Source organism: Globicephala melas, chromosome X, assembly GCF_963455315.2.
Source record: "Globicephala melas chromosome X, mGloMel1.2, whole genome shotgun sequence".
NCBI lineage: Eukaryota > Metazoa > Chordata > Mammalia > Artiodactyla > Delphinidae > Globicephala > Globicephala melas.
This window is the reverse complement of record NC_083335.1, coordinates 85,045,380-85,058,609: the sequence shown is the minus strand read 5'-3', so window position 1 is coordinate 85,058,609 and position 13,230 is coordinate 85,045,380. Positions and strand designations below refer to the sequence as shown.

Genomic DNA, 13,230 nt, shown 5'->3' with positions numbered 1-13,230 from the left:
GAAATACTTAGGTGTAAATCTAATAAAACATGTATAGAACTTGTATGCTGAAAACTACAAAATATTGAGGAAAAGAACCAGAGAAGATTCAACATAGTAAAGGTGTCAGTTTTCCACACTTTGATATACAGACTTAATGCAATTCTTATCAAAATTCCAGCAATATTGTAGCTATAGTCAAGATTACTCTAAAGTTTATGTGGAAAGGCAAAGGAACTAGAATAACTAAAAACAATTTTGAAAAAGAATAAAGTGGAAGGAATCACTCTACTAAATTTCAAGGAATCAGATGTGATGTTGTGGAGAAAATAGACACATAGATCAATAGAACAAAATAGAAAACCCAGAAATAGTTGCACACTGATTTTTTTACAAAATTACAAAAGTAATTCAGTGGAAGAAGGATTGTCTTCTTAAGAAATGGTGCTGGAGCAACTGGATATCCACGGGCTCCCCAAAAAGAACATTGACCTAAACCTCATACCTAATATAAAAATTAATTCAAATGGATCATAGATTTAAATGTAAAACATAAAAATTTAAAACTTGAGCATGATGAAGAGTTCTTAAACATGACACCAAAAGCACAACCCATTAAAAAAAAAGATAAATTAGACTTCATCAAAATTTAAGTTTCACTCTGCAAGAGACCCTGTTGAGAGGATGATCTCTTTGGGTGGTGTTCAATATGAAGATTTACATTTTTAAGGCCAGGCACTGGAATTTCAAGTTAGCATTTATTATTAAAAAGCAAGCTTGTTGGGCTTCCCTTGTGGCACAGTGGCTAAGAATCCACCTGCCAGTGCAGGGGACAAGGGTTCAAGCCCTGGTCCGGGAAGATCCCACATGCTGCCCCATGTGCCACAACTGCTGAGCCTGCGCCCTGGAGTCCGCAAGCCACAACTACTGAGACCCCGCACCTAGAGCCCATGCTCCACAACGAGAGAAGCCACCACAGTGAGAAGTCCGCGCACTGCAACAAAGAGTAGCCCCCGCTTGCCACAACTAGAGAAAGCCCGTGTGCAGCAATGAAGACCCAACACAGCCAAAAAATAAATTTTAAAAATAAATAATTTGTTTTAAATAAAGCAAGCTTGTTGTGCTTCACTTTAGTGGCAGTGAAGAAGGAAGGAACAGTGAAACAAGGAGTATACAGAAGTAATCAACTCTAGTCAACTGCCCCATTTCTAAATATGGAGAGGAGAAAAAAGATTATATAACTGTAGTGGCTTGTGTATGCACAAAAATTATCTGAGAAGACAAATGAATGTCTCTTAAACACTTGAAAACTTCTTTCATAAAGAAACACATGTGAATTTTAACAGCAATACCATTTTCACCTATTGGGGGGCAAAATTCCATGTTGGCAAGGCTGTGGTGTAATTGGCTGATGGGAGAGCAAAATGGCCACCCTGGCTCCTCCTTGGACCTGTTATGCTTGCTCCTACCTCAGGCCCTCTGCACTTGCTGCTGCCTCTGTCTGGAACTTTGTCTAAATAACCATGAGACTTGCTCCTTCTAGCCAATCGAGGACCCAGCTTCTTGTCCTTTCCTCAGTGAGGTCTCCCTGACTGCCCCCACCCCCCGCCACCACCCCTGGCGTCACAGTCATCACTCATTTTCCTCATAGTGCTCATCTTTATCGGGAATGATTATCTGTTTTCCTCTCTTCTACTAGATCAGAGATCAGCAATTTTTTCCTGAAAAGGGCCAGATAATAAATACCTTGGGCTTTGTGAGCCCTATGGTCTCTGTTGCAACTCCTCAGCTCTGCTGCTGTAGCACTAAAGAACCATCAACAATGTGTAAATGAACAAGCGTGACTGTGTTTTAATAAAACTTTATTTGCAGACACTGAAATTCAATTTCATATTAATTTTCAAGGGTCACAAATTATTCTTTTTATTTTTTTCAATCATTTAGAAATGTGCAAACCATCCTTAGCTTGGGGGACATACAAGAAGGCAGTGGGCTGAATTTTGCCTGCAGGCAATAGTTTGCCCTTTCTTGTGTTAGAACATCAACTTCAGGGGTTATTGTCTGCTTGATACATTGCTATATCCCCAGCACCTAGAGCAGCGCCTGGCAGCCAGTAGGCTCTCAAGAGATATTTCCTGAGTGAGCAAGTGAACAGATCTATGAGTTGTGTAGGGAGCTACTGAACTGTGGAGATATGGGTGAACAGATGAGAGCTGGCAGTCCTACTCTTGGGGCCTCAATTTACCCCTGTGTGAACCTAGGAAAGGTCCCCCAAGAAGTCCTAGAAAGAGATCAAAAAACTGAAGCCAGAGTTGCAATTCAGCATCTTTATTCTTCCCCTTTAGCTCGAGGGTGATCCTGACAAACAGCTTCTGCCAGGAGGAGGCAGAAAAGACTGGGCTGGGCAGGGGCTCCCCAAGGACCTGGCCTCCCCCTCCTCCCATGGGGCTGGAGTTGGGGTTAGGGCCATGATCCAAGCTCGGCATCCCCTGGGGAGGAAGGGAGAGGACCACTCTTCAGCCTCTGTAGCCCCCTCCTCCAACAGCCATGTTGATGGGAACCAGCCACCTCCACACCCCAGGCAGGAGGGACCCGGGTGAGCAGCCCCATCTTACTCCACGTGCGCAGGCACATGCACACGGGAGCCCAGGCGGAGCAGGGCTTGGTCAGTGTCCAGATACATGGCTCTGGCCTGTGGCCCAGTTGGCAAACATGAAACCTAGACTGATCGCCATGAAGAGGACCCCCAGGATACCAAAACACAGAGCCTGTGGATTTGAGGGAGAAAAGATGGAGCTGGTTGGGTACCTACACCCAAGCTCCTCCAAAGGATGTTCCTCAAGCCCTCCACCCCCTCCAGAGAGTGCCCCATTCATTCATGACCCTCCTTTCCTGCTCCCTCTCCTTCCTTAAAACCAGCGCCTTCCTGTGAATCCTCCTTCCATCTTCCTAGAACCCTTCAGGGAGTACTCTCCCGCATCCTCCTTGAAAACATTCCAACCCTCTTCTAAGAGCGCTCCTTCCATCTGTCTGAAGAATGCTTCCTATAAGCCAGCCCCCTTTTGAGTGCTTCCTGTCTTCTTAGACCCTTCTTGTGCTCTGTCTGCTCAGGCCCTTCCTATGACAATCTCCTTCATTCTTCCAGACCATCTGCCCCCCTCCCCGCCAAGCCTTCTCTTGAAAATGTTCCTTCAACTTCTAGCCATCCTGGAGTGCTCCCTCCGCAGATGCTCCCTCTTTCCCCAGCCCTCCCCTGGAATGCTCACCTGGATCTTGGGCCACGAGTAGAGGGGCTCCACCTCAGAGGGTACAATGCGGAGGTAGAAGACGCTGGGAAGGATGAAAATGAGGCTGGGGGCTGAGGTGGACCCTGAAGGACAAGCAGGAGGGACAGAATCAATGTAAGTTTGGGGTACAAGGCCCATATTAGGTGGGGTCTGGGACTGGGGTTGGGGGTACTGACCGATAACCCCAAAGATATCCCGGATAGTTGGCACGCAGATGACGAGGACATTGACCAAGACAAGGAGGATCAGGGCTATGGCCACATGGCGTGGCCAGCTGAAGGCCTTGCTTGGGAAGAGCAGCTGCTGCAGAGCCCGGCGGATCTGTGACCAGAGTAGGGTAGGACACAGGTCAGGGCTCAAGCACTACCTCCCCTTCCATGTAGTCATCTGTCTTTAACACCGCCCTCAGTCTGAGATCCCTGATTTCCCCTCCATCTGACTGTCTCTCCACCCTGTCTGACTATCCTTCTGTGCTCCCAACTTCTGAATGAGCATCCTGTCTCCCTTCTGTCTGACAACCCATGACTCTTCCTTCTGTCTGATCATCCATCTATTCCTCCATTCACTGTCTGAAATCTTGTCCTCCTCCTCTATCCAACTATCTCTGCCTCCTCCTGTCTGACAACCCACTTGTGCTTTCACCCTGAGATCCCTGTCCCTCTCTCTCCATCTGACAACCTCCATATCTCCCCCCTCTGTCTAGTCATCCCACCTCTCCATCTGAGAGCCTTGTCCCTCCTACACCTCACTACTCCTGCCTCCACCCTTTTTCTGGCCATCCCTATTTCTCCATCCTGAATGTCTATCTGTGCCTCTTCCCTGTCTGACCATTCCTTCCTCCCTCTTCTGTCTAGCCAGACACCTGTGCCTCCTCCCTCCAACTGACTGCCCCTGTCCTCCTGATTCTTTCTGCTTTGCCATCTATGTCCACCTTGTGTCTGCCCATCTATTTTTTCCCTCTCCGTCCATTTGACAACTCTGCCTTCCCCGTCTGTCCGTCCCAACCTCCTCTATCCAACCATCCATCCACTCCCATCTCCACTGTCCATCCAAACATTCCTGTCTATGCCCTCTACCCATCCATCCATGTCCCTCCGCTCCATGGGCCCACCCTCGCCCCCAACGCACAGGGAATAGCACGACTGGCACAGTGAGAGTCACCGCAAGCAGCACAGCTAGGCGCACACAGAGGATGAGCAGATCCTGCTGGCTGTACATGTGCAGCATCTCCGCCTCCACGCTGCCTGGGACATGGGACATGGGATACGGGATGTGATTGGAGCACCAGGACCAGTGTCCCAGAAACATATACGTGTGCACGCGCGCGCACACACACACAGACGGTGACAAAATCTCCATGTGTGATGCGTACAGTCCCTTTGGAAGCTGATAGGTCTGAGGGCATGGAGGGAAAGTGCTCAGGCTCCTGCCCAGCAGTCTGCCCAGTCCCCACACCAGCTCCCTACCCAACCCTGGCCCCAGCCCCACTCACTGTAGAAGGTCAGGTAGCCAAAGGTCGCTGTGAGTGCATACATGCAGAACATGGCCCCAATGGACACATTGGCCACGGCCTGCATTCTGCGCTTGGAGGGCCTGAGGTATAGAGGTCATAGAACTGTCATGCCCAGACCCCTGGACTTGGTCCAGGCCCCTCAAAACCAGCCCCCACCCTCCAGAGTCCCCTCCTCCCAGAGCTGATGTTCAGCTAGTACACACTGGGATGCTCATCTCTGCCTCCCCTATCTTCTCTGTCCATCCATCTTACCCCATATGACCATCTTTGCTTATCTCTCCGCCCATCTCTGCCTCTCCCTTCCATTAGACTGTCACAGCCTCTCCCTTCATTCTGATCAGTCCCTCTGACTGATCATCCCCAGATCCCCCCATCATATCATCCCTGCCCTCCCTTTGTCCATCCATATCCCTCTCCATCTGACCATCCCCATCTCCAGATCATCCCATCCATGTATGCCACCCCTCCATCTCATCTTCTCAGCCTGCCCACTTGTCCATTCACACTTGTACTGGATGTTAAAAGAGTAGAATACTTAAGTTCCAATTAGTAAACAGTCACTGCCCTGCATCCCCCAAGGCCTCCTGGCCACCTCAAACCCCTCCCTTGGCACTATCTAGCCACAATCAAGCTACAGCACAAGGACTGTTGTAGGGCTTGCGGCTTATGACTATCGCCCCACCTGCTGCCCCATCACACATGCCCACTTGCCTGCCCACTCACCGGCAGAGTTCCGTGTAGATGGGCAGCACCTCAGGGTGGCAGACAAAAGCAAAAGCCATAATGGGCACTGTGTAGAACATCTGGGGGAGTCGCCCAAGTACAAGAGATTAGAGCCTGCAGGGATCCATCCTCTCCTCCCCATCCCCCCAGCCCCACCACTGCCCTCCATATCAGACACATGGAAGCCCCCAGTGTCTGACACCTGGCTCCACTCTGAGCAGAGTGCACTGTGTGACAGAACCAGAGGACCTGAGTGAGGTGCAAGGCATAGACATACGCCTGCACACCAACCTGTGAGTCAGCTGTGAACATCTGGGCCTCACAGCTTGTGTTGAGGCTTGGGGGGCTCTTCCTCTCCACTTCTGTCTCATTGTGGCCTACAGCACACCCAAGCTGGAACTTCTTATAGATGACCTGGGGGAGGGAGGGTGTGGAAGTGAGGTCATGCGGAAGGCTATGTCCCAATGCCCCAAACTCCCTCCGCACTTTTTCATGTCCTTCTCCCTCAGACTCACCGAAATGAGGAAAAATAGCATACAGGTCAGAGAGAGACCACTGGTATACCCCAGGTAGCCTGCAAGGGGCAATATATGGAGCCTCAGAAATCAAGGGACCCCCCCAGAGCAAATATCAACCCCCGCAGGCTGGCCTTCAAGGCCCCCTCACCCCAATTTTGCCACACTTTACACAAACTTCTACTTCTATCTGGACCACCCCACCACCACCACACACACACGCACTTAGCAAACTCCTATTCATCTGTTAAAAACCCACACCAAACAAGCTCTCCTCTGGTATTCCACAGCCCTTGAAAGTCGAGATTCTTTGAATCTGGCTCCCCTTCTCTAATTCCACGATCCAATGACCAATTCAGGAAGCCTCTTACCCAAGTGTCTCATGAGGGCCAGTGGCAGGATGATTAACACACTGACAATGATGATGAGGAGGTTTCCCTTCAAGAACCAGTCCCTAAGGAGACAGGTAAACATAGTGAGTAGCTGCCTGCCAAAGAAAACTGTCAGGCAGACGCTCATAGAAGACAGCTGGACAGAGAGGTTTCTGCATGCAGTCAGGAGAGATGGGCTGACCCCTCAGCTGTGAGAAGTCATCCAGGTGGTTGCAGAGACAAATGGCACAAAATGATTGATGGAAACAGCCAGACGGATTATCAGACTGTCAGTCACACACAGTCAGAGGGATATAGCTGGAAACACACACACAGCTGGACAAAACTGTGCCATCAGACCTCAAATGGACATACAACCAGATGAGCAAACAATACCCCACATCAGCCAGACTCACATAGTCCAACACAAGGTACCAGACACAGAGAGAGTCATGACCCTGGTATGTCTGATAGGTAGAACACCAGTGTGATGATCTGGTAGGCAGGCAACAACGCAGAGTCAGACAAAAAGTCAGAAACACACACGTGTGGTCGTTTGAACAACTCAAGGTTTGTTGAGCACCTGAAAGTGGCAGGGCCGATTTGGCCACACAGTCAAAGATGGAAATAGAGACAGAATCAGCCAGCTGGCCACTCAGTTGGAACCAAGCTCAAAGAAAGAGCAGGATCTGTACAGAGATTGGAGGGAGGTGCCCAGGCAAGATAGTCTGTTAATACAGGATTGGCTGAACAACTGCTCATTTATTCAAAAGAATTTTATTAAGTGCTTACTATGCTCCAGGTATTCACACATTCTCTTTCTACCTTAGACACACAGTTACACAGACATGAACCAACAAAGTACCATTGGTCATATATACAGTGGGAGCTAATTATAATAATTAGACACACCTAGTCACATAGACTGTCAGCTACCTGGATGGTTTCAGGATCAAACCAAAGATCTAACAGTATACACAGAATCAGCTATCATATACAAACAGTTGAAAAGTTTCAGCCAGCCGATGGATCCAGAATTAAACAGTCAGCTGGATACATACTCAGAACAACAGGCAAACATACATGGCTAGAACCATAATACAGAAGACATATACAGTTGTAGTTGAGGATCACACACAAACAGCCAGAAAGAATTTGCCAGAACGATGGTCACCAAGTTAAACACAGAAAGTTAAACACAAATCACGTATACTTAGCTGGCACCACGGTACACTGCACACACACGTGCACATACTCTCTTGGAGTCAGTGACCATACACTTATAGCTAGACAGATTCAGCCAGCCTAATGGACCCAGAATCAAACAGAATCCACTGGACAGAGAAAGTCAGAGTAAGCAAATGTCAAACACACATGGTTGGAGCCACAGTATACAGGACACAGCTGTAGTCAGCTAGCATACAGATGGCCAGAGAACCTGCCAGTATAAGAGTCACAGAATCAAACCCACGGACAGAGTTTAGGTCAACTGGATAGGTACAGCCACACGGTCAACATCAGAGTACCCTGCACACACAGAGTCAGCCAGAACAGTCACAAAAATCAACACATGGTCTTACTGGACTCCTGCAGCCAGAGCAACAGTCACACGTACTACTGGCATCACAACACACAGGAATCGCAGTCTGAACAAACTGGCCTGCCCAACTGTCTCAAAATGGAAGACCTGGGGGTCAGCTGGACACACAGTTGAAGCTAGTAGCCAGACCTCACGGGCAGAATCAGTGGTCTGTGGGCCAGAGCCAAGGGGTGTTGCACACTCACCCCTCAGGGTCCATGTCCAGGAAAGTGCCGATAACCAGGGGGAGTTCGGATTTGATGATGAACAGGTAACTGGACATGGCTGGTGCAGGTGGGGGGAGGTGTAAGCAGAAGGATCCCTCTCATCTCCCTCCCACCCCAGCCTGGGGAAGCCCACCTCAGCCCACCCTCTTCCCCCAAGCTGACCCCCACCTCCCAGAGTCCTCACCCCCAACATTGTGCAGACAGATGACCGCGGCCACCACTACCTTCCCCGCAGGCCCCAGCGCCCTCTGTCCCAGCTGTTCATAGGCTCGGATGCCTGGAGGGGAGGGGACCAGAAAGGAACAGATTGTGGGTCGAGGAGCCCAGGCCAGGGGTGAGTTGGAGGCCAGAGAGTCTGGGAGCTGAGGAGCTGGGGCTTGGGCTAATTGGGCCTCATTGCTGGGAGCTGGAGGTGAGGGCTAAGCAGTTGGGGTTGGAGTCTGGTAGGTGGATCTGTGGCCAGGGAGAAGGTTGGGGGCCAGATGTGGGTAGTTGGGGTCTTGGGGCAGGATATGGACTGAGGCCATGGCAGGAGTGAAGTCTGAGAGCTGGGGGCTGAGGACCGGCAGTCTCAGGGTTGCGGTGCTGGCTCCCATGGGTACGTGTGCTGGAGACTGAGGGGTGGGGGCTAGAAGTGGCGTGGAGTGGTCTGGGGTGGGGGCTCTGGTTTGATGGCCAGACTGAGGGCTGAGGGCTGGGAACCTGGGAGCCCAGATGAGGGCTGAGGGCCAGGGTGCCGTCTGGGGTCTGGAGCCCAGAGAGCTGAGCATGGTGTCTGGGGTCCTGGGTCCAGGATCTGGGGTCCAAGGTCTAGGCTGAGCTCTGGGTCTCACCTACAACACCAGCACAGGTCAGCAGGAGATGGATGGAGTACGAAGACAGAAGAGCGATGCAGAGCAGCAGGGCCCTGTGGCAGATGGCACTGATTGGACTTGGCCCCCAGGCCTCCCGCCTGCCCACCACACCCCTCCCCCACCCCAGACTGCCTAGGACTCACAAGAAGAAGAGGACCCCTGTGTGGGCCATGGCATAGGCCAGCCCCAGGATGCCGCTGCCCATGATGGCGTTGCTGAGGTTGAACACTGACATTCCAAACGATGTCTTCCCCTCGAACTGCGGGTAAGGGGCAAGGCCCAGGCACACATGGGGAGGGGGACCAGGGAAGGAGACCAGTGCCGGGGCCTGGGAAAGACTAGGGAGGAAGCGACTGGGGCAGAGGAGAAGCCCAGGAAGGGCCATCAGAGGAAGGAAAAGGATTTGAAGAGGAGAGCTGGAAAGGGAAAGGCTAGGTGAGATTTTAGAGGGGAGCAGGTGGAAGTGGAGAGGAACAGGGAAGGGTGGGGCAGCGACCAGAGGCAAAACAGCTGAAGGGAATAACCGGGAAGAGGGAGCAGCAGGGGAGGGGCTGAGCTGGGCAAGGTGCAGCTGGGACAGATCCTGTGGGGTCACTCACATCCATGAACTGGGCTGGCTTCCTCCCAGGAGAAGGACTATGGCTGGGCAGGAAGCCCTCGTGCTCCTGCCTGTAGCTAGAATAGGCAGGGAAATTGAGGCTGATGAGAAGGTAATTCTGATCCCTGACCTCAACCCCTTGGGTCCCCGACTCACTCCACAGCACCCCCAGGGAGGGCTCCGTTCATCTTTGGATCCTGCAGTTCCATCCTGTGGGCAGAGAAATGGGGTGGGGGGTTCAGAGATGGAGCAGGGGGGCTTACAAAGTGGGGAGAATTACATGAAGGGGGTCGGGGGGGTCCGATAGTGACAGACAGATAGATATAGAAACAGAGACACAAAGATGAGGTGAGGGGAACAGGAACAGAGGGATTAGAGAGACAGGGAGACAAGTGGAGATAATTGAGACAAGAGGGAGAGGCCGACAAAGAGAGATGAGAGAGAGAGAGAGGGACTCAGGGGAGAGACGCCAACAGTTACTCACTGAGACATGGAGAAAAAGAGGACAGCAAGAGGTAGAGGGGTAGAGACAGAGACAGAAGGAGAGAGATACCGACCCCTCAGCAGATGAGATGGCCATTTGGAGCTGGGATAGCCTCTCCTCCCAGACCCCAGACTCACTCTCTCTTGCTGTCTGTCTCTTCCCTGCCCCGGTCCCCCGCGCACCCCCCTCTTCCCTCCACCCTCACCGAGTGGTCATGCCTCTCACTCCTTACAGGGACACGTGTCCGCCTGACTGCCCCACCCCTCCTAACGCCCCCTACCCCCCTCCTCCCCGCCCGGGCCGCCAGCCTGAGCCCAGAGCTGATGCAACCTGTTGGAGGGGCTGAGGATGGGAGGCGGGCTCAGCGACCCCAGCCCCCCACAACCTGGACGCGGCAAACTGCTCTCTGCCACAACTCTGAATATTCTCACTGGAGGCCAAAAGCAATTCCCCAAACTGAACCCCCCTCCAGGGATAGAAGTGACCCAGGGACCCTCATTTAATCCCCCTTCTAGGGACTAGAGAGGTATTTTCTGGGACCCTCGTCAAGTCTTAAACACTCCTATTCCAGTAGAAGTCACTTTAGAGACACTTCCAGACTTGAGATCCTTTCTGGGCTTGGGGTGTCTCAGGAACATGGCCAAGCCCTAATTTCCCCTCCTGAAGAGGAGCTGTCTCTGAGACAATCATCAAAAGCCCCCTCCCAGGGCCTGATGTGTTTCCTGGGGTGGGGTGTCTCTGCAATCCCCACGCAAGCCTGGAGCCTCCCTCTTCTGGACGGAGTGTCTCTGAAGAAGCCCCCAGCCCTGAACTCACTTCCTGGGAACGCCGTATCTCAGAAACCCCCATTCAAGGTCCCCATCATGACTAAAACTCCCTCCAGGAAACCCCCTACTCAAGCCCTGAATCCCCTTCCTGGGTCGGGGAAGGCTCTCAAGGAGCCCCTTCATCAGCCACGAGCACCCTCTGGAGCCTCCCACCCACTCCTGAATTCATTTCCTGGGATCAGGGTACCAAAAGGATTCCCCCTCCCATTCAATTCCACACTAGTGCTAAAAATGCCTCCAGGGAGCCCCTGAGCCCTCTCCCAGGACCCCCATTCGTGCCCTGGGGACTCAGGAGCCCCCCTCGATGGCCAGCACCCGCCTCCTCACCTTCCTGCTCCTCTCAGCTCTTGAAGCGGCAGCAACTCAGAACTAGGGCTCTGGGACCCCGCCGGGCGGCAGGGCTCCCGCTCAACCAGACCCTGCCTTCCCCTGCCCTCTGACCAATCAACTCCGCCGGGCTTGCTCGGCGGCTAATCAGCACTGCCCGGGCCCCATCTGGCAGGCGGATTTTTTTTTCCTGTAAAGTTTTAACTTTAATTCAGTTTCCCTCTTCTGGTTCTGGGCAGGGGGAAGTCGGGGGGAGGTGTGCCTCCCTTCATCTGAACCCACATGGAGGGAAACAGAGGTTTCGGGGGAGGTGGGGGAGATGGGCTGAAAGATCAAGGGAGTAGATCCACTCCTAGAGAGAGGGACAGACGGAACTGACTCAGGGGTCAGACATACAGTGGGATGGGATGGATGGCAGGAGGAGAGACAGAAATAGGAAGAGAAACAATCCCAAATAGAGACAGGCAGGCAGAAGAAACAGCACAAGGACAGACAACAGGAGGGGACAGAAAGGGTATGAGGGAGTGGTAGACAGGCAGAGGGGCAGTCAGCGAAGAAAGAGACTCAGAAACGGTGGGCAAGGAGAGGCTCTCGCAAGCTCCTGGATGAATGCAGATGGACAGGTGGACACAGCCAGACACATCCCCAAACAGAGATTAGGAACAGACACACTGGCTCAAAGGGACAGAGCAAGTCCTGCTGAGGCAGAGAGACACATGGAGGGGCAGGTGGCAACAGGCAGAGAAAGTCAGATTCAGGCAGAGGAGCAGACAGACCTGGGGACAGCAGTGGGACAGGTGCAGGGAGAGGCACAGCCAGGCCACCAGAGGCTGACCTCAGACAGACAGCCCAGCCGAGAGAGGACCCTAGATCTTGGGGGGGGTCCCCAGAGGGATGCAGGGAGGGCACTTGTAGTTGGGCGGGGAGTGTGGATACACACTGTCTGCAAACTAGGCACACCCTGAAGTCCTGGACCCCAGCCTAGGCATTGGGTGGAGCCTGTCCACACCCTAACGGAGGAGCCCCACTGTCTGTCTGCCTGTCTCTCTTAAATAGGGGTCTGTCAGTTGACTCCATTCGGGCATGTGACAGGCATGTCTGTCCCAGGCAAAGCATGTGTCTCCCACAGGAAGTCAGGCGGGGTGGACATGGGGTCCAGGCCCGACTCGACTGGGCTGTTTGTGGCCCAGGTGGACAAGAGGCCTCTGTCCCGGCCCCTCCACCCACCTGCCCGCCCCCCACAGGGAGCACAGAATTCCCGGAAAGGCCAGGGGCTGGCTGGGGCTTCAAAGCTAGCCTGAAGGCTCCCACCCCACTCGCAGTGGGAGGAGGGTGAGGGATGGGGCGTTCACTTCCCCACAGCAGGAGAGAGACTCCCGCACACTCAGGGATCACAGCCCCATCCAGGGGCTTAGAGATGGAGGCAGGCTCGCCATCACCCACAGAGGTACAAACTCGCATGCAGACTCCCAGCCACACACAGAGAATATAGGCTGACCAATACGAACACGCGCAGATGGCACATGGAGAGCCCAGGCCATGGGACAGCCACATATAGCCACACAGAGTGACTTAGTCTGATAAGTATCATCACCCACTGAGCCGCACACAGAGATCACAGACGGATGCAGTGATAGGCTCACACTGCTTTACAGCCACTACAGACTCACAGACATCGTCACCCACGGACTCACAGCCACACCAAAGAGAACCAACAGGCAAATCACACACAGACTCACAGCCACACACGGAGCCAGAGCACACAGACAGATATGATTCCACAGAGCCGACAACATCATACACAGGCCCAGCATCTCCAACACACGTGATTCCAGGTTCAGATGACCCTGGAGGCCAACGTCCAGGTTCAGCCTCTATCATGATACCTCTGTGCATGTGAATTTGTGTATGAACTTGCGACCACATACAGCTCTGGTCACAGAGAG

General features: G+C 52.7%; 1 protein-coding gene across 4 annotated transcripts; it reads right to left on the bottom strand.

The window, feature by feature from the left end:
• Nucleotides 1-2,291: 2,291 nt before the first annotated feature.
• On the bottom strand, nt 2,292-12,118 carry SLC38A5 (solute carrier family 38 member 5). Of its 4 annotated transcripts, none has more exons than XM_060292749.2 (16): nt 12,061-12,118; nt 9,803-9,856; nt 9,648-9,723; nt 9,192-9,307; nt 9,028-9,101; nt 8,379-8,471; nt 8,174-8,252; nt 6,389-6,471; nt 6,018-6,076; nt 5,794-5,916; nt 5,503-5,582; nt 4,759-4,859; nt 4,395-4,510; nt 3,443-3,587; nt 3,246-3,349; nt 2,292-2,747 (listed from the first exon to the last, which is right to left on the bottom strand). In XM_060292749.2, the coding sequence occupies exons 2-16, from the start codon at nt 9,853-9,855 to the stop codon at nt 2,646-2,648; spliced, it is 1,404 nt and encodes a 467-aa protein (XP_060148732.1). In that variant the 5' UTR covers nt 9,856; nt 12,061-12,118; the 3' UTR covers nt 2,292-2,645. The 4 variants fall into 4 exon arrangements, with proteins under 4 accessions (XP_060148732.1, XP_030702576.1, XP_060148733.1 ...); XM_030846716.2 differs by lacking the exon at nt 12,061-12,118 and adding an exon at nt 11,285-12,015; XM_060292750.1 differs by lacking the exon at nt 12,061-12,118 and adding an exon at nt 10,268-10,301.
• Between the last annotated feature and the right edge of the window lie 1,112 nt (nt 12,119-13,230).

What these genes read in the sequence shown, in the direction of transcription:
- SLC38A5 (XM_060292748.1), bottom strand. Translation starts at nt 10,226, where the DNA reads ATGGCCATCTCATCTGCTGAGGG. An exon ending in TGTTCACAGCTGACTCACAG is followed by an intron (nt 5,583 to 5,793) that starts GTTGGTGTGCAG and finishes CGACTCCCCCAG; the next exon opens with ATGTTCTACACAGTGCCCAT. An exon ending in TGCCAGTCGTGCTATTCCCT is followed by an intron (nt 3,588 to 4,394) that starts GTGCGTTGGGGG and finishes CTCTGGTCACAG; the next exon opens with ATCCGCCGGGCTCTGCAGCA.